Source organism: Monodelphis domestica, chromosome 1 (genome assembly GCF_027887165.1).
Source record: "Monodelphis domestica isolate mMonDom1 chromosome 1, mMonDom1.pri, whole genome shotgun sequence".
NCBI classification, from domain to species: domain Eukaryota; kingdom Metazoa; phylum Chordata; class Mammalia; order Didelphimorphia; family Didelphidae; genus Monodelphis; species Monodelphis domestica.
In genome coordinates this window covers 585,333,924-585,356,567 of record NC_077227.1, presented here as the reverse complement: position 1 = coordinate 585,356,567, position 22,644 = coordinate 585,333,924, and the positions used below count along the sequence as shown (strand labels likewise).

At 38.6% G+C, this 22,644-nt stretch overlaps 1 protein-coding gene across 4 annotated transcripts in view; it reads left to right on the top strand.

Annotated features, from left to right (window-relative positions):
- The window catches only part of ZMAT4 (zinc finger matrin-type 4), a 564,854-nt gene that overhangs the window by 36,806 nt on the left and 505,404 nt on the right, over positions 1-22,644 (top strand). For 2 of the 4 annotated variants that reach the window (XM_056813567.1, XM_056813569.1), the window contains exon 2: positions 20,472-20,621. In XM_056813567.1, the coding sequence (XP_056669545.1) occupies positions 20,569-20,621 (53 nt within the window). In that variant the 5' untranslated portion in view covers positions 20,472-20,568. Of the gene's footprint in view, positions 1-15,890; positions 18,052-20,471; positions 20,622-22,644 lie in introns of those variants that run through there. The other 2 variants (XR_008915557.1, XM_056813568.1) reach the window with 2 other exon arrangements.

Here is a 22,644-nt window from a genome sequence, read left to right as displayed (position 1 = left end):
AGAAGTCTTTCCGTGCCTGAGGCAGACAGCCCGATAACTCACTGGCCAGTAACCCTCAACCTGGTTTACCCTGTATACTGAGACAGGTTTACCAGGCTGTGGTCATTGCACATGCTATATAGCTTCTTGGAGCCACAGGCAAGAGCTGGGGTGGTGTGTGGGAAAAGGGTGGGCAAGCCCTGACCCCAGAGGTACTAATCTTCTCTGAACACCCATACAGGTGCTGTGTTACAGAATACAAAATACTGGAGTTGAAAAATAAGTACCAAATACAATCTCTGTCTTATCCACAATCTAAGGGGGGGAGGTAAATTTTGAGCAACTTATGTGAGAAAAAGGCTATATAAGGACATATAGGAAGTAATCAATAGAGGGAAAGCACTAGAATAAAAGGAATTGGGAAAGACTTCCTGTAGATGGTGGGATTTTTAGCTGGGACTTGAAAGAAGGCACTCAATCATTCTATCTCTGAAGATAGTTACCTCAACATCCCTGCTTGGGTTCTTTCCCCTTTAAGACCTTTTATGATATAAACTGCACTCGCCAATAGGAGATAGCATTAATTTTTGGTGCTTGATAGGATTAGGTGCCTTCCTCCCTTAGCTGCCTCTCAGGTAGGCATTTTGGTCCAGTGACAAGTCCCCACAACAACCAGGTTGCTGAATAAGTATGACTTTTTGATAATCGTAATAAGTGGAATTAAGTGTGTTTTCAGTTGGGGTGGGATACCATGGTGGGGGAAGAGATAGATATCCTAGAATGCTAGCATTAGACCTGGGGAAGAGTAGTAGGAGAAAGAAGGGACTATCTTTAGCTTCCATCTTATTGATTTATATTTTCATGAATTATTCCTATTAACTAGGTGTTAAATTCCCTTTGTTTATGTAATGCTGGAGGGAGTGTTGGGAGTTCCTTCTAAATTTAGGCACCGTGGGACAAAACTCTGATTGCCTCTCTTTAGTTGCAGCTGCCCCAGGATAGTTTAATGTTCTGGTTAATCTCACAAGTTGCCAAGAGCCTGATCTGGGAAGAATACATATTCTTGGCTTCTCTCTGGATCTGTATCACACCTAATCAAGATGATTAATTGTTGTTAATTAGACCATACACCAACAGGGTGAAGGTACTGCCAAAAATGTAATTCTCCCTCATGTTGCTGATAGATGTCCTTAAGGAACAAAATGTGTATGGTTATCTTTACACAAGATAAGCACACAACCTCACACATCTGGACTGTGTCAGGGTCAAGACCCTCGAATTTGTTTATTAAAGGTTTGACTTTAAACACTGAAGTTTGTCAGGGCCATTTTTCTTGGCATAGGTCCTTGAGGCAGTTCAACACTAACAGGAGAGTACTAGTTTTCTTACAGAGAATCTTTAGTAGTACAATCACCATAGGGCCACTAGGTGGTCCCATGGAGAGAATGTTGGCCTTAAGTATGAAAATTCATCTTCCTAAGTTCAAATCCAGTCTGACACTAGCTGTGTGACCCTGGGCAAGTCACATAATCCTGTTTACCTCAGGTTCCTCAGCTATAAAATGAGCTGGAGAAGGAAATGGCAAACCACTCTCTAATATCTCTGCTAAGAAAACCCCAAATGGGGGTCACAAATTGTTGAACATGATCGCAATAACTGAACGACATAAAACAATCACTGTAGAAAGGGGCTCTTCTCGGGCAGAGAAGGGTGAAAAATCTCCTTAGTTAGGATCCTATATTAACATTCATTGTATATTTCCAAGGTCGAAAGTATCAGGTAGTTAGGTAGTTCATTTCAGGTGACTTCTACTCTACCAAAAATGCCTTGAGTCTATGAAATGTCTGACTAATTTCTATTCAAGGTCAAATTTTAATTTATTTTATTTTTTATTTTTTGAAAATTTTATTTAATTAGTCAATTCAGAATATTTTTTCTTGGTTACCAGAATCATATTCTTTACTTTCCCTTCCCCCACCCCTTCCTGTAGTCAACCCACAATTCCACTGGGTTTTATGTGTCCCTGATCAAAATCCATTTCCATGTTGTTGATGTTTGCACTAGAGTGATCAGAGTATATATCCCCAATCATATCCCCATCGACCCATGTAATCAAGTAATTGTTTTTCTTCTGTGTTTCTACTCCCACAGTTTTTTCTCTGAATGTGTATAGTGTTCTTTCTTGTAAATCCCTTTAAGTTGATCTGGATCATTGCATTGCTACTAATAGAGAAGTCTATTACATTCGATTGTACCACAGTGTATCAGTCTCTGTATATAATGTTCTCCTAGTTCTGCTCCTCTCACTCAGCATCAATTCCTGGAGGTCATTCTAGTTCACATGGAATTCCTCCAAATCATTATTCCTTTGAACACAATAATATTCCATCACCAACATATACCACAATTTGTTCAGCCATTCCCCAATTGATGGGCATCCCCTCGTTTTCCAATTTTTTGTCACCACAAAGAGTACAGCTATAAATACTCTTGTACAAGTCTTTTTCCTTATTATTTCTTTGGGGTACAAACCCAGCAGTGCTATAGCTAGATCAAAGAGCAGATAGTCTTTTAGTGCTCTTTGGGCATAGTTGCAAATTGCCCTTCAGAATGGTTGGATTAGTTCACAACTCCACCAGCAATGCATTAATGTCCCAACTTTGCCATATCCCCTCCAGCATTCATACTTTCCTTTGCTGTCATGTTAGCCAATCTGCTAGGTGTGAGGTGATACCTCAGAGTTGTTTTGATTTGCATCTCTCTAATTATAAGAGATTTAGAGCACTTTTTCCTGTGCTTATTAATAGTTTTGATTTCTTTAACTGAAAACTGCCTATTCATGTCCCTTGCCCATTTATCAATTAGAGTAATGGCTTGATTTTTGTATAATTGATTTAGCTCTTGTTAATTTTTTTAAATGGTTGGACCAAATATATTTAAATATATGGTCACCAGGGATTTAATTTCTAAATCCCAAAATGAATTATTAAAGTAAATGGAATTATGGTAGTTTATTTTTACAATAGAGGGAAGATTTTAAGGAAGAGAGAAAAAGGGAAAGAGAGAGAAGCAGAGCTCCAGCTTCCTCTGAGCCAGGTAAAAATTCTTAGCCCCAGCCAGAGGAAAGGAGTCTCAAGATGATGGGCCTTTCTTTGAGGTTTACACCTCCAGAAATTGCAAGGAAACTAAGTCAGCCTTTCCACTCACCATGGTGACCGTCTAAAAGGAAAGCAATCTGAGGTGTCCTGCACGAGGTCCTCCAGGGGCCCAGTTCCACAGCCAAGTGTCTTCACTCCAAGTCTGAGTGTCTGTCTTCCAGTTTCTCTTCAAGTATCTTTCTTCCAGTCTTTCCTCTGAGTGACTTTTCTTCATTCTTGATTGACCATTGTGGGCCTCTATTTCCTCTTCTTAAAGACCTTTTTCTCTTGTGTCACCTCCCCTAAATTTTTACCTCTACCAATCATAGCAGATTCTCCTCTCCAGGACTGCCCACTCAATGTATGAAATGGGTATTGCACTTTTTGTAGTTAGTTTACACCTTTTTATGGTTAGTTAACAACTTTTTGGTTAGTTAACACCTTTTTGTAGTTAGTTAAAACATTTTTGTAGTTAAAATGGGTAGAAAAAAGTTTAAATACTGAGTTAACATGTTGGGGATTAAAATAAAAAAATAGACCTGGGATTACAAATTTATCTTCACTGTCAAGAAAGAGCTAAGTACCTTCAATCAGGAGATAGCGAAATCCAATTTTCACACTCTTTATAAATTTGAGTAATAAGATTTTTGTCAGAGGTTTTTGTTATGAAGATTTTCCCCCAATTTGTTGCTTCCCTTCTAGTTTTGGTTGCATTGGTTTTGTTTGTACAAAACCTTTTTAACTTAATGTAATCAAAAGTATTTCTTTTATATTTTTTAATCTTTTCTAACTCTTGCTTGGTCTTAAAATCTTTCCTTTCCCAAAGATCTGACAAGTATACTATTCTGTGTTCACCTAATATACTTATAGTTTCCTTCTTTATATTCATATCATTGACCCATTCTGAGTTAATCTTGGTGTAGGGTGTGAGATACTGATCCAAACCCAATCTCTCCCATATCTTCCAATTTTCCCAGCAGTTTTTTTAATCAAATAGTGGATTTTTGTCCCAAAAGCTGGAATCTTTTGCCTTGTCATAGACTGTTTTGCTGAGGTAACTTAGCCCAAGACTATTCCACTGATCCTCCTTTCTGTCTCTTAGCCAGTACCATATTGTTTTGATGATCACTGTTTTATAATATAGTTTGAGATCTGGTACTGCTAAGCCCCCTTCCTTCACATTTCTTTTCATGATTTCCCTGGATATCCTTGATCTTTTGTTCTTCCAAATGAACTTTGTTACACATTTTTCTAATTCAGTAAAAAGTATTTTGGTAGTTCAATGGGTATAGCACTAAATAAGTTAATACATTTGGGTAGGATTGTCATTTTTATTATTAGCTCATCCTACCCATGAGTAATTAATGTTTTTCCAATTATTTAGATCTAGTTTTAATTGTGAGGACAATGTTTTGTAGTTGTGCTCATATAGTTCTTGTGTTTAACTTGGCAGATAAATTCCTAAGTATTTTATATTCTCTAGGGTGATTTTAAATGGGATTTCTCTTTCCAATTCTTGCTGCTGAGATGTGTTGGAGATATATAGAAATGCTGATGACTTATGTGGGTTTATTTTGTATCCTACAACTTTGCTGAAGTTGTTGATTATTTCTACTAACTTTTTAGTTGATTCTCTAGGAGTCTTTAAGTAGACCATCATATCATTTACAAAGTGATAGTTTGGTCTCCTCATTACCTATTTTAATGCCTTCAATTTCTTTTTCTTCTCTAATTGATACTGCTAGTGTTTCTAGTACAATGTTAAATAATAGAGGTGATAATGGGCATTATTGTTTCACTCCTGATCTTATTGGGAAGTCTTCTAGTTTATCTCCATTGCAGATGATGTTTGCTGATGGATTTAGATATATACTGTTTATTATTTTTAGGAAAGACCCTTCTATTCCTATACTTTCTAGTGTTTTCAGTAGGAGTGAGTATTGTATTTTGTCAAAGGCTTTTTTGCATCTATTGAGATAATCATGTGATTTTTGTTGGTTTATTTGTTGATATGGTCAATTATGAGGATGGCTTTCCTAATATTGAACCATCCTTGCATTCTTTGTATAAATTCCACCTGGAAATAATGAGTAACCCTCGTGATCACTTTCTGGCATCTCTTTGCTAGTTTTCTATTTAAGACTTTTGCAACTATGTTCATTAAGGAGATTGGTCTATAGTTTTCTTTCTCTGTTTTTGACCTGCCTGGCATTGGAATCAGTACCATATTTGTGTCAAAAAAAAGGAATTTGGCAGAACTCCTTTGCTTATTATGTCAAATAGTTTGTATAATACTGGGATTAGTTGTTTGAATGTTTGATAGAATTCATTTGTGAATCCAGAAGGTCCTGGGGATTTTTTCTTAGGGAGTTATTTTATGGCTTCTTCAATTTCTTTTTCTGATATGGGGTTATTAAAATATTTTATTTTTCTTCTGTTAATCTAGGCAATTTATATTTTTGTAAATATTCATCTATATATCACCTAGATGGCCATATTTATTGCCATATAATAGGGCAAAATAATTTTTAATGATTTCATCAATTTCTCCTTCATTACATGTGAGGTCTCCCTTTTCATCTTTGATACCATTAGTTTGGTTTTCTTCCTTCCTTTTTTTAAATTATATTAACCAGTACTTATATCTATTTTATTTGTTTTATTTTTTCAAAATACCTGCTTCTGGTCTTATTTATTAAATCAATAGTTCTTTTACTTTCAGTTTTATTTATTTCTCCTTTAATTTTTAGGATCTCTAATTTAGTTTTCACCTGAGGATTTTTATTTTGTTCACTTTCTAGTTTTTTAATTTGCATGCCCAATTCATTGACCACTGCCCTCCCTAATTTGTTAATATATGAACTAAAGGACACAAATTTTCCTCTAAGTACTGCTTTGGCTGCATCCCATAGATTTTCAGAGGATATCTCATCATTGTCATTTTCTTAAATGAAATTATTAATTATTTCTATGATTTGTTCTTTAACTGATTTTGGAGGATCGTATTATTTAATTTCCAATTAATTTTTGATTTGCCTCTCCACGTACCCTTGCTAATTATCATTTTTATTGCATTGTGATATGAAAAGTTTGCATTTATTATTTCTGCTCTTTTGCACTTTTTTGCAATGCTTTTATTCCCTAGTACATGATCAATTTTTGTGAATGTATCATGTGTTGCTGAAAAGGTGTATTCTTTTTTGTCCCTATTTATTTTTCTCCACATATCTATTAACTCTAATTTTTCTAGGATTTCATTCACTTCTCTTACCTCTTCCTTATTTATTTTTGGTTTGATTTATCTAGTTCTGATAAAGGAAGGTTCAAATCTCCCAGTAGTATAGGTTTTCTATCTGTTTCATCCTTGAACTCCACTAGTTTTTCCTTTAGAAATTTGGATACTATGCCATTTGGTGCATACATGTCGAGTACTGATATTTCCTCATTGTCTATACTGCCTTTTATCAGGATGTAATTACCTTCCCTATCTCTTTTAAGTATATCTATTTTTACTTTGATTTTGTCAGAGATCATGATTGTGACTCCTGCCTACTTTTTCTCAGTTGATGCCCTATAGATTTTGCTACATCCACTTACTTCTGATCTATGTGCATCTACCTTCCTCATGTGTGTTTCTTGTAGACAACATATGGTAGGATTTTGGTTTTGAATCTATGCTGCTATTTGCTTCTGTTTTATGGGTGAGTTCATTCCATTCACATTCTGAGTTATGATTACCAGCTGTGTATTTCCCAGCATTTTGATTTCCATTCCTAGTCCTGCCTTTCTTCTTTCACTATTTCCTTCTACACCAATATTTTGTTTTTAAGCAGTCCCCCTAATTCCCACCCTTATTTTACTTTCCTTTCTACCCCCCCTTTGTGACATATACATTACCCCATTTTGTTTTTTTCCCATTTCTTTTAGCATTAACCCCTTTAAAAAATCTCTAGTTGTATGTATATATATGCATACATATATATTTATGCATACATATATATACATACCTATTTATGTTTTGTTATTTCATACTATATAGTTTGTCACTGTTCCCTTTAGTGTAATTCTTCTAGCTGCCCAGTTGAAAATAACAATTTTTCAGAGTTACCACTGACCTGTTTTCTTATAGGGCTACATATCATTTTAACTTATTGAGTCTCTTTAAAAAAGTATTTTTTGTTTTGTTTTGTTTTTCTCCCCCCCCCCTTTTTTATTACCTTTTGATAGTTCTCTTGAGTTCTGTGATTGGACATCAAATTGTCCATTCAGGTCTGGTCTTTTCTTTACAAATTCTTGGAATTCTTCTATTTTGTTGAATGACCATACTTTCCCCTGTAAGAATGTAGTCAGTTTTTCTGGGTATTTGATTCTTGGTTGTAGACCTAGTTTCCATGCTTCCCGGGATATCATATTCCATGCCTTTTGGTCCTTCAGTGTAGATGCTGTTAGATCCTGTGCTATCTTAACTGTGGTTCCATGGTATCTGAATGACTTCTTCTTAGCAGCTTGTAGTATTTTTTCCTTTGTCTGGTAGTTCTTGAATTTGGCTATAACATTCCTGGGTGTTGTCAATTGAAGATTAAGTATAGGAGGTGATCTGTGGATTCTGTCAATCTCCACTTTTCCCTCTTGCTCTAGAGTGTTGAGACAATTTTCTTGGATAATTTTCTGTAGAATGATGTCCAGGCTTTTTCTTTTGTCATGATCTTCTTGTAGTCCAGTGATTCTTAAGTTGTCTCTTCTGGGCCTGTTTTCTTGATCTTCCATTTTGTGGATGAGGTATTTCATATTTTCCTCAGTTTTTCCATTATTTTGATTTTGTTTTATAGTTTTCTCCTCTCTTGTGAAATCATTTACCTCTAGTTGTTGGATTCTAGTTTTAAAAACTGAATTGTATCCCTGGATTTTTGGTCATTCTTCTCCTTCTCATCTTTCATCTTCTTTGCATCATTTTCAAGCTAGTTAATTTTGTCTTTCAAGAAACTGTTTTCTCATTTTGGTTTAAGTGCCTCTGTTTCCAGACGACTAATCATGCTTTTTAAGATCTTTTCCCAGTTGTCTTCAGCCTCTCTCAATTGTTTTTTAATTGCATTTTGACTTCTTCCAAAGTCTATATACAATTCCCTGGAGTTTCTATGTTTTTGCTTGGTGTTCCTTGATCTTCCTCTGTTCCATTGATCCTCCTTTGTTCATTGCCTGGATAGAAGTTGTTCATTGCAATTTCTTTTTTCTTTTTCTATTGTTTACTCATATTTTCTCCTTCTTTCTCCCCTGTAGTTGCCTGTAGTCTTGCATCTCTAATTATGTGCTGGATCTGTGGGTTTGTGTTGTTCTGTCTTCAAGGGGCTTCTTCTCTGTTTTAGTGATTGATAAGGTTAGTCAGATCTTCCCCAGCTGACAGCAGAAGCTGAGAAGGAGCTGGGCTTCCCACTGTTATCAAAGTTTTTGCCTGTAGTTTGTTGCTGCCTTTGCCCCTTGGAGCTTAGTTAGCAAGGCTGTCAGATCAATCTGTGGGGGAGGGGTGTTGGAGCTTGAGCTTCCTTTCCCTCTGAAAGCTTCTTATTTGTCCTATTGATGAGATTGAGTCAGGGTGGAGTTGATCTGCAAAGCTCAGTGTGCCCTGAAGCCAAAACCTTGAGTGGGGGGGAAAGTTGGGTTATCTTGGCTGTGACTAGACTGCCTTCTCTGTGCTTCTCCTCCAGCTGCCTCTACACCACCTATGTTCAAAGCCCTGAGTCTAGCACAGCTTTGTCAGCAAGGTATTCCCTTGGGACTACCTCCCTTGCCTGCCCAGAAATTGCAGCCCCTGCTGGAGTCTTAGCACTATAGGTGGGGGAGGTTCCTGGGACCTTCCTTCTTCCTTCCCCTTAAACCCACATGTTATTGAATTCAGGCTTTTTTTTTGGGAGGGGGCATAACTTTTAAGTTGGGTCCAGGAGGAGGGTTCCCTAATTCTGTCCTGTTATTAGATTTGGATTTCAGTCCCCTCAAAGTATTGTGTTTTTGATCAGCGAGGAATGGTTTGCCAGAGATCTGAGCTGTTGCTTTCTCTAAGCTGCCATCTTGACTCTGCCTCTCTCAAGGCCATGTTTTTAAAGTAACCTAAAGGAGAAAGTATTTTATGGCCATAATAATCTTAAACTATTTTTTGTAAACCCGTATCCTTCCATTTTAGAATTCATATCAATTCTAAAACAGGAGAGTGGTAAGGGCTAGGCAACTGGGGTGACTCACCTATGGTCACATATGTCACACATATAGGAAATGTCTGAGGTAAAATTTGAACCCAAAATATCTTGTCTCCAAGCCTAACTATCCACTGAGACCTAGCTGCCCTACAATATTAATCTTCACAGATAATTTTTTGCCTCTGGACTTGGCAAATGGTGGCCAAATCTCTAGGGAGATTTTCTCACTGGATTGTAAGCTTCATGAGGGGAGGGGATTGCTTCATTTGTTTCTCTTTGACCTAGCCTAGTATTTGACTCAAAATAGGTACTTAAAAGATGTTCACTATTTGATCGTTTGACAGAAACTAAGTAGACGACATACAAGAAATTTTTAGATCTCTTGTTGATTCACCTATTTTCATGCACTTCATGTTATGTCCTCTTCCCTGCCTCTCTTCCAAAGGAGAACAAATCATTCCCCATCTTTTCATTGGAAGGAGAAACACTTAGAGCTTTAGGCCTGTAAGATTCAGAGCACGAATGCATATTATTTGATCCAGTAATTTCACTAGTAAGTCTATATCTCAAATAGATTAAAAAAAATGGGAAATGACTTGTTTGTACAAAAATATTTTAAGCTGCTTTTTTTGTGGTGGCAAAGAATTGGAAACTAAAAGGATGTCTTTCAATTGGGGAATGGCTGAACAAAATGTGGTCTATTTTATGATGGGGAGGGAATACTATTGTGCTGTAAGGAATGATGAACAGAATGATTTCAGAAAGCCAGAAAAACCAACATGAACTGATGCAGAGGGAAATAAGCAGAACCAGGAGGACATGGTACACAGTAACTGCAATATTGCAGAATGAGCAAATGTCATAGACTTTGCTACTAATAGCAATATAATGATTCAGGACAATTCTGAGGGACTTAATGAAAAAGAATGCTATCCACCTCCAGAGAAAGAATTTTTGGAATAGGAATGCATATGAAAACATGCTTTATCACTTGTTTATTGGGGTTTATAATTTGAGAATTTTGGTTTTATAAAATTATTTACTTACAAAGATGAATAATACTGAAATATGTTTTGCATGTTAATACATGTATATTGATTTGCTTATTAGCTCTAGGAGGAGGGAGACAACATGGATCATATAACTTCAGAAAATATGTAGAAATTTGTTATTGAAATAAAAAGAACATTATAAAAAAGTTGTTCACTATATGGGAATTGCCTACAGCAGTGAAATAACAGCTTGAGTAAAATAAACCCTAAATTCAGTTATCTACATATATTTTAATAATAATAATAATACCTATGTGAGATATTATTTATTTAGTCTATAAAGGTTATCACAGACTCACAGGACCATGGCTTTTAAATAGAAGTGATGTTTAAAACTTTGGGTCTGTGAACTTTAAAACTATGTTTTGATAATTCTATTTTGGTGTAATTGCTTTTCTTAGTAATCCTATGTATTTTTAAAACTCTTAATTTCTGTCCTAGTAACAACTCTAAGGAAGAAGGTTAAGAGCTAGACTTGTGTTGGCAAACCTATGGCATGAGTGGCAGAGGGGGCTGCTCCCCTTCCCCTCTCCATGCACCTGAGGATATTTCTCCCATCACCTGCCCCTCTGCCTAGCAGCCCAATGGGAATGCTTCCTCCCTCCCCTGTCTGGAGTAAGAGGGCTCCCATGCACCATGAAGGTTACCGTTTGGACACTCAGTTTCTAAAAGGTTCACCATCTCTGGGCTAGGTAAATTGGGGTTAAGTAATTTTCCCAGTCACACAGCTGAAGAAGCATCTGAGGCCAAATTTGAACCTAAATCCTCCCACAAGTCCTGGCCTGGCACTTTATCCACTGAACCATGCATCTTTCCCAATTCTATGTTTTTTTTTTAATTTTATACATTTAAAACATTATTCTGTGAAGGGGTATATAGTCTTCACTAGCCTTTCAGAGGGGTACATGGCACAAAAAGGTGAAGAGCCCTGGGATCTAGCAGTCTCACTTCCTAATTTTATTTCCTCAGAGAAATTGTGACTTGACTCAGTCTACAATTAGGAGAGCTAAGATTTGAATTCAGTTTCTTTGGTTACAAACTCGATGCTTCTTCCATTGCTAACTCTGCTTATTCATGGATTTCTGGGCTTCTTGCAATCTCCAGGGCTCACAGGTTGGTGACCATTGGACTAGTTTATCTCTAAGGTCCCTTCTAGTTGTAACATTTTATGTCTTGTTCTTAAATAACAGATTTTTTTGCCCACATTCTTACACTATGTCAGGGAATTCCTACACCAAGTGAGGCCATCAGGGAAAGCTTTTGTTGATTAGAAACAACATCTACCCAGCTACAGAGAAAGGTCACAGCAGCAGCTTATGGTGACTAATTGGCATCCTGGATAATGTTCCAAAATAGCTTTATTTCTAAAAGCCATTATGTCCTGATAAGTGGGCATTTTTGCAGACAGAAAAACAAATAAGGAGAGACATTAACATTATCTTTCTGTTGCATATGTGTCTGAATGTTCAGGGGAGCCTGGTCTTGTGCTTCTCTGTGAGACCAATAACCCAGGAGGCCCCTCCCCTTCTTGGCCCCCTCCCCTAACATTGGATGGATTGACTTCAAAGCATCCTTTCAAACATCCAGCTTTTCCATTTGTCCCTCCAAGAGCCACTTCATCTAAATCTTGTTATCACCTTGGGCTGCATTTTTCCCTCCTAGGTCTCCAGGGGCTGAAGCTGATTGGGACTGACAACCCCTGATTAGGCTGAGAATTCCACAGGCTGGTCTGTAGATGGCTCTGCCAAAGAGACCCTCCTACTGTTCCACACAGTGCTCTGGGTTCTTAGGGAACAGCATGGAATGCTTTAGCCCCATTTTGAATTCTAGACCAACTAACAAAATAAACAGGCCTGCTGGGAGCCAGAAGGTGTGGGACCCTGACAACTGAATTAAAATTTATTGTTACCCCAAATCTTTCCTAAAATGAGTTTCTGTAAATCATCGTGCCTCAGAGAAGCCTGACCCTGCTTGTCTGGAGCCTCGAAACTGGTGTGAAATCACAGTATCCTGGAACTATTTGAACAAAGAGAAGAGAGCCTAGTGCGGATAGCACCTCTTATTTTTTAGGAGAAAGTAGGAGACTGGACTCTTTCCGTAAGAGCAATCTCAGAATTTGCTAGAGGCATTTAAGTAAGGCTGTTTATTCTGCTCTTCAAGGCTGGTGATGGTGTGTGCACAATGGGGTAGGGGAAGATTACAGTTACCATGACGACAGTCATATCATATAACATGGCTCCTGTGCTGTGCTGGAATGGAAAGGCATCAACACTAAGTTTACCAGGGGGAGATCCAAGTGGTTTTATCCAAGATGGTGTGCTCTGGGACTCTCAAGAAAGTCAATTTTTCCAGAAGAATTCATGATCATGACTAGATTGCTTTATGAAATTACTGTCCTGTTCTTGACAGAGGTTTCCATTCTGGGAGCAGTGAGGTGGCTCAATGGATACAGGGTCAGGCCTGGTGATGAGAGGACCAGGGTTCAAATTTGGTCTCAGACACTACTTAGCTCTATGATCCTGGGCAAGTCACTTAAGCCCAGTTGCCTAGCCCTTACCTCTGAAAGGATTTTACAGAGTTGAAATGGAATGATGGAGAAGCAAGACTAACAGACAGGGCAGTTGGAATGTTGGTGAAAGGGGAAACCAATGCACAGGAGGTTTGTTTCTGAGTCTTGGACTAGAAGCAGCTCCTTTCCTGATCTCAGGATTTGAATCCCACCATTTTCCTGAGGATTTCCCAATTGAACTCAATGCCCACATTGTCTGTGATTTGATCTTGATCTCTGCTATCTGAAGATCTGTGTGCACTGACTGGACATTCAGCTTTGCCGGAGAGGGTTCTCCCTGGAGGGCAGGCTGAGTCAGTCCTGAAGATAGAAACATCTTCCTCTGTATTAGATATATGTTAAAGACTTTTGTTGTTACTTTAACATTAGTTCAGGATAGCCAGCATAGGAGAATAAGAAGATTGACAAGTTTTCCAGACCAGTCCCAGCTGTTGGCCAAAGCTGAAGGACCTACCTTCAGTCTGGACATTTAGCATAGGGAACTCCTATTTGACCTCTTCCCTAACCCCATCATAGTTTTCCTATCCCCAATAAATACTGTTTGTTTATTCTATAGCAGTCAGATCTTTTAAGAGAAGAAAGAAGGTTGGTGGATGGAGGTTTGGTCCAGGAAGGAGATCTTTATTAGAATCAGGTAACGCAAAGCCCTGATTTGGACATTATTGATCTTCCTCCAGCAAGAGTTTATTTACAGAGGAACTCCCAGGAAGACTAGGTTTCGCAAAACTTCCTAGTCACTTGCCATTCTCCATTTCCTGTGGTGTGCCAATTTTGGTAAAGCCCTCTGCTTTACTTGTGTCTTCATCTTATTAGAAAGGGACAAAGGGCAGCCATCAGCTCTCTGTCCTGACTGGGAGTGAATACCTTTAGGGGGTTAGATCAGCAACACAGTCTGACCTACCTCTAAACATCATCTCAGGGGTTCACTCACCCTTTCCTTTTAACACCTCTCTTCTGCCTTGGTGCCAATACTTAACATCAATTCTAAGATAGAAAGTAAGAGTTTCAAACAAAACAAAATAGAAGTTCCAATCTGAGCAGAATGAACCTTTGCGAAAGGAGATGCTCTAATCATATTATATACATCACCCACATCCCATCCCAACTCAATAAATTCTAGTGGTTAACTATTGCTTCCAGGAGCAAATACAAAATGCTCTGTCCAGCATTCAAAGCCCTTCATAACCTAATCCCCTTCTACCTTTTCAATCCTCTTACATCTTACTCCCCAAGGATTACTCTTCAGTCAAATGATAACTCACTTCTTGGCTGTTCTAAGAACTAGACATCATCTCAGGGCATTTTCTCCAACTGTCTTCCCTCCTGGGAATGCTTTTTCTCCTCAGTTCCAAATATTGAACTCTGTGACTTCCTTTAAGTTCCTACTAAAATTTCACCTTCAACAGGAAAACTTTCCCAACTCCTCTTAATTTCAGTGCTTCCTTTCTTTTAACTATTTTCTATTTATCCCATTTTATGGGTATTTATTGACCAGTTGTCTCCCCCATTAGCCTGATAGCTACTTGAGGACAGAGACTATCTTTTGTCTCTTTTTGTATCCCCAGCTTAGGATGGTGTCTACATACATTGTTTAATAGGTATTTATAGATTGATTTATTGGTGTGATTTGAGGGACAGCTTCAACATTCACTATTACTGATAGTTGAAATTACAGTGTGAGAAATGTATTCCTTTGGCTTAAAGTTTTGTTATCTGTTACATTGTAAGAACCCTCAGAGGGTAATATTTTAGGCTATAGGTAATTTCATTTGCACTTTAGTGTTGATGAGTTTATCAAAACTTTTCTTGAAACCAGATATTACTATGGGAGTAATCACTGGATTTGAAGCATGGGCAAGGCCCTTGAGAAAGGATAAGAGGTGTTTTAAAGAGATATGGCAGTCTACAAAAGGGCAGTTTTACCAATTAACCGTTTCTGCATAGGACTAGCTCTGCTTCTGAGGTCTTCCTTCCTACTCCCTTAAATTTTGGTAGTTATAGTATCCACTAAGCCACCTAGGCCAGGCTAGTTTTCCCTTCAAATCTCCTTATCCTTAGTTATTCATATGTAGTTTTATGTTCTGTACCAGACAAGATTCAAGTCAGTTCCATGGTTTGAGCTGGGGATCAGAATGCAATGAGATGTTTAAAATCATCTAATGAAAAAGAAACTTACTTTGCTATATTCTGGAAAAGGATACCAGCAAAGTTATATATTGGTTCATCTGGACATCTCCTCTTGTCTCTGGTACTAACACCTCTGGGAGATTCTCCTAGCAGGTCAAAAGAATGTGTAGACTAAAGAGGCAGGGGATACCTGGCAAGTCTGAATGACTAAGATACCTCTGGGACTGGGTTTTTTAAGTTTTAGAAGATCAATAAACTATATAAATAGTTTAATAAACATTAGATATCTCTGCTGAATAAGCCTTTTTTTTTGATCCCTTACCTTCATCTGTGATTGATTCTAAGGCAGAAGAAGAGTAAGGGTTAGGCAATTGGAGGTAAGTGACTTGCTGAGGGTCACAGAGTTAGGAAATATCTGAGACTAGATTTGAACCCAGGCCATCCTGATTTAAGGCCTGGCACTTTATCCACTGTGCTACCTAGCTCTCCCTGCTAATTAAGTCTTGTATTGCCCCATAGTCAAAACTAGCCTGGTTTACTTGACTTACTATGCCTTTCCTATCATGTCACTTTCCTCATCTTTATAGTCAATTGAGAAACAATTGTTAAGCACCTATTTATTAGGTGTCAGAACTGTGCTAAGCTCTGAGTATACAAAAGCAAAAAAAATGTTCTTAAGGAGCTCACTGTCATGCAAATAACTATATATAACATTACATACAGGATAAATTGTTGATAATCTACAGAAGGAAAGCAACAGAATAAAGGATAGGAAAACTTCTTGTGGGTGGGATTTCAGCTGAAACTGGAAGGAAACCAGAGAAGTTGAGATGGAGATGAAGGGGGAGAAAATTCTAGGCATGAGAGATGGTCAGTGAACATTTTTCTCAGTTAGGAATTTTGTTTTTTAAACCCTTACCTTCCATCCTAGAATCAGTACTATGTATTGATTCTAAGACAGAAGAGCAGTAAGGGCTCAGCAATGGGGGTTGTGACTTGCCCAGGCTCACACAGCTAAGAAGTATCTGAAGGCACATTTGAACCCAGGACCTCCTGTCTCTAGGCCTGACTCTCAATCCACTGAGCTACCTAGCTGCCCCCAGGAATAATGGAGGAACAGCAAGAATGCTGGTATCACTGGATTGTAGAGTACATGTGGGGAGGGGATGGGGGGAAGTATAAGAAGACTGGAGAAATAGGAAGGGCAGGGTTATGAAGGACAACTTCCTTGGATTTTCAGTTAGTTAATCAATAAATATTAATTCAAGGCTTACCATGGGTAAAGCACTGTGCTATGTGCAAGGGATATAGAGAGAAAGTGAAAACAATACCTGCCCTCAAGGAGTTTGTATTCTGATAGAGGAGATAGTGTGTATAGTCAGGATACTTACAGAATAGACAATGAGTAGCCTTAGAAGGAAAGCACTGACAGCTGGGGGAGAATGAAAAAGCTGCCAATGGTAGCATTTGAGCTGAGTCTTGTAGGAAGCCAGGGATTCTAAGAGGCGTAGGTGAGAAGGGGAGTGCATTCGTAACACTGAGCTCAGCAAAGAGGCAGAGATGGAAGATGGCATATAGCGCATGAGAAATAGCCAGTCGGCCACTATAGCCATACAGAGAATTCAGGGGGAGAATAATGTGGAAGAATATTGAAAGGCAGAAAGTAGTCAGGTTATGAAGATCTTTAGATACCAAATAGAAGAGTTTGTACATGATTCTTCTAGTAATAGATAGCCGCTGGAATTTATTTCCTTGGAGGCTGACAGTCTGACCTACACTTTAAGACCTGAGTCAATTTCTGGTGCCTCCAGGACCAGGCTATTGCCTTAAGTGACAGTATATGTTCCATTGGCATCTAATTCCTTATAATTGTAGGCTATTAGACCTTTGGTGTTTATTTGCAAGACTTCAGTACCCAACATGCTTCTGGCTCTGCCCTTAACTTTTAGGGTAAACCTTACCAAAGGCAAGCTAATCTTCCCTTTGAACATAAATTGGACTCTTAGGTGATAGTGCACAACTTTTTTTGGCTTCTTAATTGAAGTGTAATGTGGAAAACTAGTTGGAGAGCACAAGGAAGAGTCGGTGGAGACCAATCTGGGTAATTAAAAGGTGAAGAAGTCAAGCCAATAGAAAGGAATCATGGATTGAAGGTGTATGTATCTAGGGCAGTGATGTCTAACTTGGATGAAAATGGGGGCCACTAAAATATTTTTAAGGAGCCCTGCAAGCTTCATATTGGCTTGATTTTCAGATGTAGGACTATCTATGTTTTGTGGTGTTTTTATTTTGTTCAATATTTCTCAGTTACAGTTTAATCTGGTTCTGGCTACACTTGGGAGTGTTGTGGGCTGCATGTGGCTATTGGCCCCAAATTTAGTATTTGATAGTTTTACTGTAGAGAACAGAAAAAAGGTGAAGGTTGAGAACTGTCAAGCACAAACAGTGAGTATTCCACATATTGTGAATAGTAAGAAGACAGTGTGGCTATCATGCAGAATATATTTGGAGAATAGTGGGTGAGAAGGTTGGATAGGTAGGGTTACAATAAACTCTGAACAACCTTAAAAGCTCGTGTTTAAATTTTATATATATTTTATATATATATGTATATATATATATATATTATAGTGGTTTTGGGGGGAATAGAGCCACTGCTGATGTTTGAACAGGGACATGATATAATGATGCAGCATTTTAGGGATATGACCCAAACAGTGGTATACTAAATGGAATGAAAGGTGAAGAACCAGGTGTTAACAGACAGAAACTGGATGTTTATAGTTAAGGATATTGGAAGTTAAGATGAGGGTGGTGGTAGTTGGAGGAAAAGAAATTTGGAATCAGAATTGAATTGGGCCAGAATTTCAGAGATCACCTGATCCAACCAAAATATGAATAAGAATCTCATTGACATTATCCCTGACAAATTTTCATCTTTTGTGCTTGAAGACCTCAAGCACTGGGAAACTGACTATGCTCTAAGGATAGTCCTCAGGGTAAGGACATTGTTTTTTTCAAACATAAGACACGCCTTTTGACATCTTTTCCTATTTTCCCCATTTCTGTTTTGTGGAGCTAGGAACAACAAATCTAAACTCTCTTCTACATAGACATCGTAGATAGGTAGGCAATACAGAAGATATAGTCTGTGGTCCTGTAGTCAGGAAGACTGGAGTTCAAATCCAGCCTTGGACACTGTGTGGCCCTAGGTGAATTAGTTGAACTCCTTCTGTCTCAGTTTCTTGTACTGTAAAATGGAGATAATAACAGAAACTACTCAGAGAGTTGTTGTGAAGATCCAAAGAGATAATATTTGAAAAGCATTTAGCACAGTACCTGGTACATAGAAGGTGTAATAATACTTATTCCCTTTTCTTTTCCCCATATATGACAGCCCTTCAGATACTTGAACACTGTTGCCCCCTCTCTAAGCTAGTTTCTTCAACCAACTCATCCAATCATCTTGGTCTTTAGATCTTTTGACAGCAAGGTGGTTTAATGGATAGAACTTTAGATTTAGAGTTAGACCTGAATCAAATCCAGCCTCATACACTTATTAGCTATGCGACCCTGGGTAAGACATTTAACTTCTCTCAGCTTCCTCATCTGCAAAATAGGGATAATGAGAGCAACCACCTCACAGGATTATTGTAAGGATCAAATGAGATAATTTAGGCAAAATGCTTTGAAAATCTTAATTTGTTATTCAGTCATGGCCAACCCTTAGTGACTCCCATTTGAGATTTTCTTGGAAAAGATAACTAGAATTGTTTTCTGTTTCCTTCCCCAGATCATCAGAGGAAACTAAGACCAACAGGGATGAGTGACTTGCGTAGGGTCACACAGCTAGTAAATGGATAAGGTTGAATGTGAACTTGGAAAGATGAGTTTTCCTAACTCCAGACCTGACGTTGTATCCACTGCACCATCTATCTGCCCTAAATCTTAAGGCACTATGTAAATATAATTAGTTCATCTATGACCTTTCTAAACTATGATGCCTAGCACTGAACACTAATCCTCTAGATGGGGTCTGATTGGGACCGAGGCCAGTAGGAATGTCTCCTTTCTTGCTCAGGACTCAGTGTTCCTGTTAATGAAGTCTAGAATCAGATTAGCTTTTTTGGCTGCCAGGTCACACCATTGACTCATATTGAACTTGTCATCCACTAAAACACCCAGGCCCCTTTCACCAGAACTGAAGAGAGTAATTTCCTGAGAAGGTTGTTAATCAAAGGAGGAGTTCCTGAAGGAGACTGTGAAATCCATTTCTCTGGTGGTCTTTAGGGAGAGAAGAGGTTCTTAGTAAGATCTTTTGAAGTTGTCCTTGGCTAGAGACATGGCTGTAATGAAGTAGTGGCTCTAATATTCTAACCTAAACCTGCTCTTCTCATGCAGTCTTGGCTTGACCGACAGCACTGGCTCTCTTTAAGAGCAGTCAGTTTAGAGTGGGAGAAATGACATTCTTGATCCAGAGTCCAATGGAAAGGAGTTTTTTGCCTTAGATAATGGGAAGAACCATGCTCTCAGATAGCTCAAGAGGTGCAAGAAATGGCAGTACCATTTGCCTTGAGGTTAACTTTATTCCTATTGGAAAACAGTGGCACTTATAAGCATTGTCATTGGACATATAGGGGGTATGGGCCTGTGGAAGGAGCTGCTCATTAGCTTTGGTTATATATAGCTGAAATGTTCTGTATTCACATATAAGCTATGTGAATGTAGAAAAGAAAAAATGAATACTCCCCTGACTTGTTCTCTTTCTCTATTCTGTACTATTTGTTTCTTGGTTTGTTGTTTCCTGATCAACTTTTATATTTACAACTTAGACCTTATTATTGAAGGTCATGTCTCCATTGGTTCTTGCCTGTTAAGCACACATTTAAGCTCCCTCAATTTCTCTGTCTCTCTCACTTTCATTAGCTCTCTCTCTTTTTTCTCTCTCTCTTCCTCTCCTCTCTCTGCCTCTCTCTATTATTCTCTCTCTCCCTTCTTCCCCCACTCTCACTCTCTCTCTTCCTCCCTCTCCTTTCTCTGCCTCTCTTGTTCTCTCTCTCCCCCTCTTCCTCTCTCTCTCTTTCTCTCCCCTTATCTCTCTGTCTCTCCTCACACACACACACACACACACAAACACATCCTTCACCCAATAGCCAAATCCTCTCTTGCCAGGCAGAGAGCATGCTAAGCTTCGCAGTTTGCAGGTGTGCCCTTCTCTTGATCCCATGCCAACTTTATTTTCCTTGTCCACCCCTCCCTTCCTTTTTTCTAACTTGTATTAAAAAGAGAAAGAGCCAGATGTGAACGCCGGCTCATCAGCAATACACCAAACACTAAGCGCACCCTCCCAGTCTCTTGTGCTTTATGAAAAGTTAAAATTAAATCAGGGCAGCGTTATTAAGCTAAGTGATTTTTGCAGGGCTCGGATGAATTCCTGTGTGTGCCACATCGTTTGCTGGAAATGTGCCTGGGGTACCACTGAGCGAGGAATGTGCATCTAACGACTGCTAACAGAAATGGAGCTGCCTGGGAGGGGGCGTTTGGGACTTCCCAGCTCTTGGAGACGCAGGTACTTGGGACCCCTGGGTCTTGATCCCATGGCTCATGGGCAAACTTATCCCATAGAAACCAAAGGTAGAGAGCTAGAATAGGGAAAGCTGTAGTGGCAGCAGCAGTATTAGCACCCTGCCCCCCTCCACTCCCCATACTACCATTGGTAGAAAGTAGTGACTCAGAATAAAAATATAGGCACTGAATAAGAATAGTTCATGTCACGTAATGCTTTAGCTTCTGGCATGGTGGCTAGAGTACCAGGCCTAGCGTCAGGAAGACCTGAATTCAAATTTGGTTTCACACACTTCCTTGCTCTGTGATCCTGGCCATATTTCTTCATCACTGGTTACCTCAGTTTCCTCAGCTATAAAATGGGACTAATAATAGCACTTATCTCCCAGGGTATGATCTGAGAATCAAATGTATTAATAGTTGTAAAAAGTGCTTAGCACAGTGCATGGCACCTAGTAGGCATTACACAATGCTTCTGCCCCTCTCTCCCTCCTCTTCACTATTTATGGTTTAATTTCCTCCCAACATCTCAGTGAAGTAGGTATGGCAACTATTATTACTAAGTTGTGGATGAGAAAACTGTGGTTGAGTCCTGTGAATCAATTTCTGATTTTGGTTCAATCTCTGGGAGTGGTAATCAGAGGGAGAATCTTCTTAAGATACCAATTTATCAGATTGCTATGTGGAAAGAATGGTGCTTGGAATAATAAGAATAATGGCAAAATTTTATATAATATTTGAAGGTTTGTTAAGTGCTTTCTACATGGTTCTTCATGTGATGCTGATATCTATTCTACTTACAAGTTAGGCAATATTATGATCTTCATTTCACAAATGGGAAACCTGAGGCAAAGTGAAGTTAAGTGACTTGCAAAGATCACACAGCTAGTATCTGAAACAGGACTTGAACTCATGTTTGCCTGACTTGAGTCTACTTACTCTTTTGCTTCCACCAAGCTGCCTCCCAAGTATGCAATTTCATTCAAGTCTTGGCTCTGTCATTTGCCGACTCCATGCCTGGACACATTGTCTACCTTTTCCTAATCTGAGATTCTTTGTCTATCAAGGGAAGGATGCTATGTGCTCACAGAGTTTTGGGGAGGATCTCCAGATATAAGGGATAGGAAGAACTTCATAAAGCACTGGACAAAGGGATCAAGTATTATCAATATGGAATAATATCTTTTTTAAGAGAAGGGATATAGGATTGTGAAGAGAGCCCCCAAAGTGAGCTGTGCTGCTGCCATAAGCACCAAGTTCAGGAATTGGGAACATCTAACCGGTTTATAAGCACATGAGAATTTAGACTCCATTAGCATTCTGCCTGCAAGGTATATGTGCTGCTAGTAATTCCAACTCCATCTCTCCTGCAAATGTATATGACTTTCCCTATCTTTTCATGGTAGTTTTTGGCAACGTGACACAGGGTACCTTTTCCTTTTAAAGAGAGGGTTTCTGAGAAATGCTGGTCTTGGTTGGTCCTGGCACATTTGGCTCTGTATTCAGGAACTCGGCTCCCTTCAGCCTGTGCAAAGCAAAACATTGTATAAAACTTGAAAGTGGGAGGAAAATAGCATTTGCTACTCTTGTTACCAGTGGCTACTGTCCTGGGACTTCAGGAAAGGGCTGATTCTGTCAGTCCCTGATGTGGCGGCTAGATATCCACATTAAAAATGTCATTTTCCCCCAAAAACAGTCTGGCATACAATTTCACTGTATTATTTAATTTTTATCCAGTAAATTGCTGCACCATGTGAAATGTTTTTGTTACCCCTTAACAGGACTAAATTTCTAAAAGTGAGAATTTAAATAATTTTTGATAAAAGACATTTGAGATCTTTATTTTTATAATGATGGTATTTCATAAATATTGGAGTTTCATGTTGTCCAAATCAGCTTGACACTCTTCAATTCTTGATGTGTTGTGACATGTAGTTCAACTTTTGAGAGAGAGAAATTGGTAGACTTTGCCAATCATCACCTAATATGCTACAGGCGATCTCTATATTTTCTACAAAATTCAAATA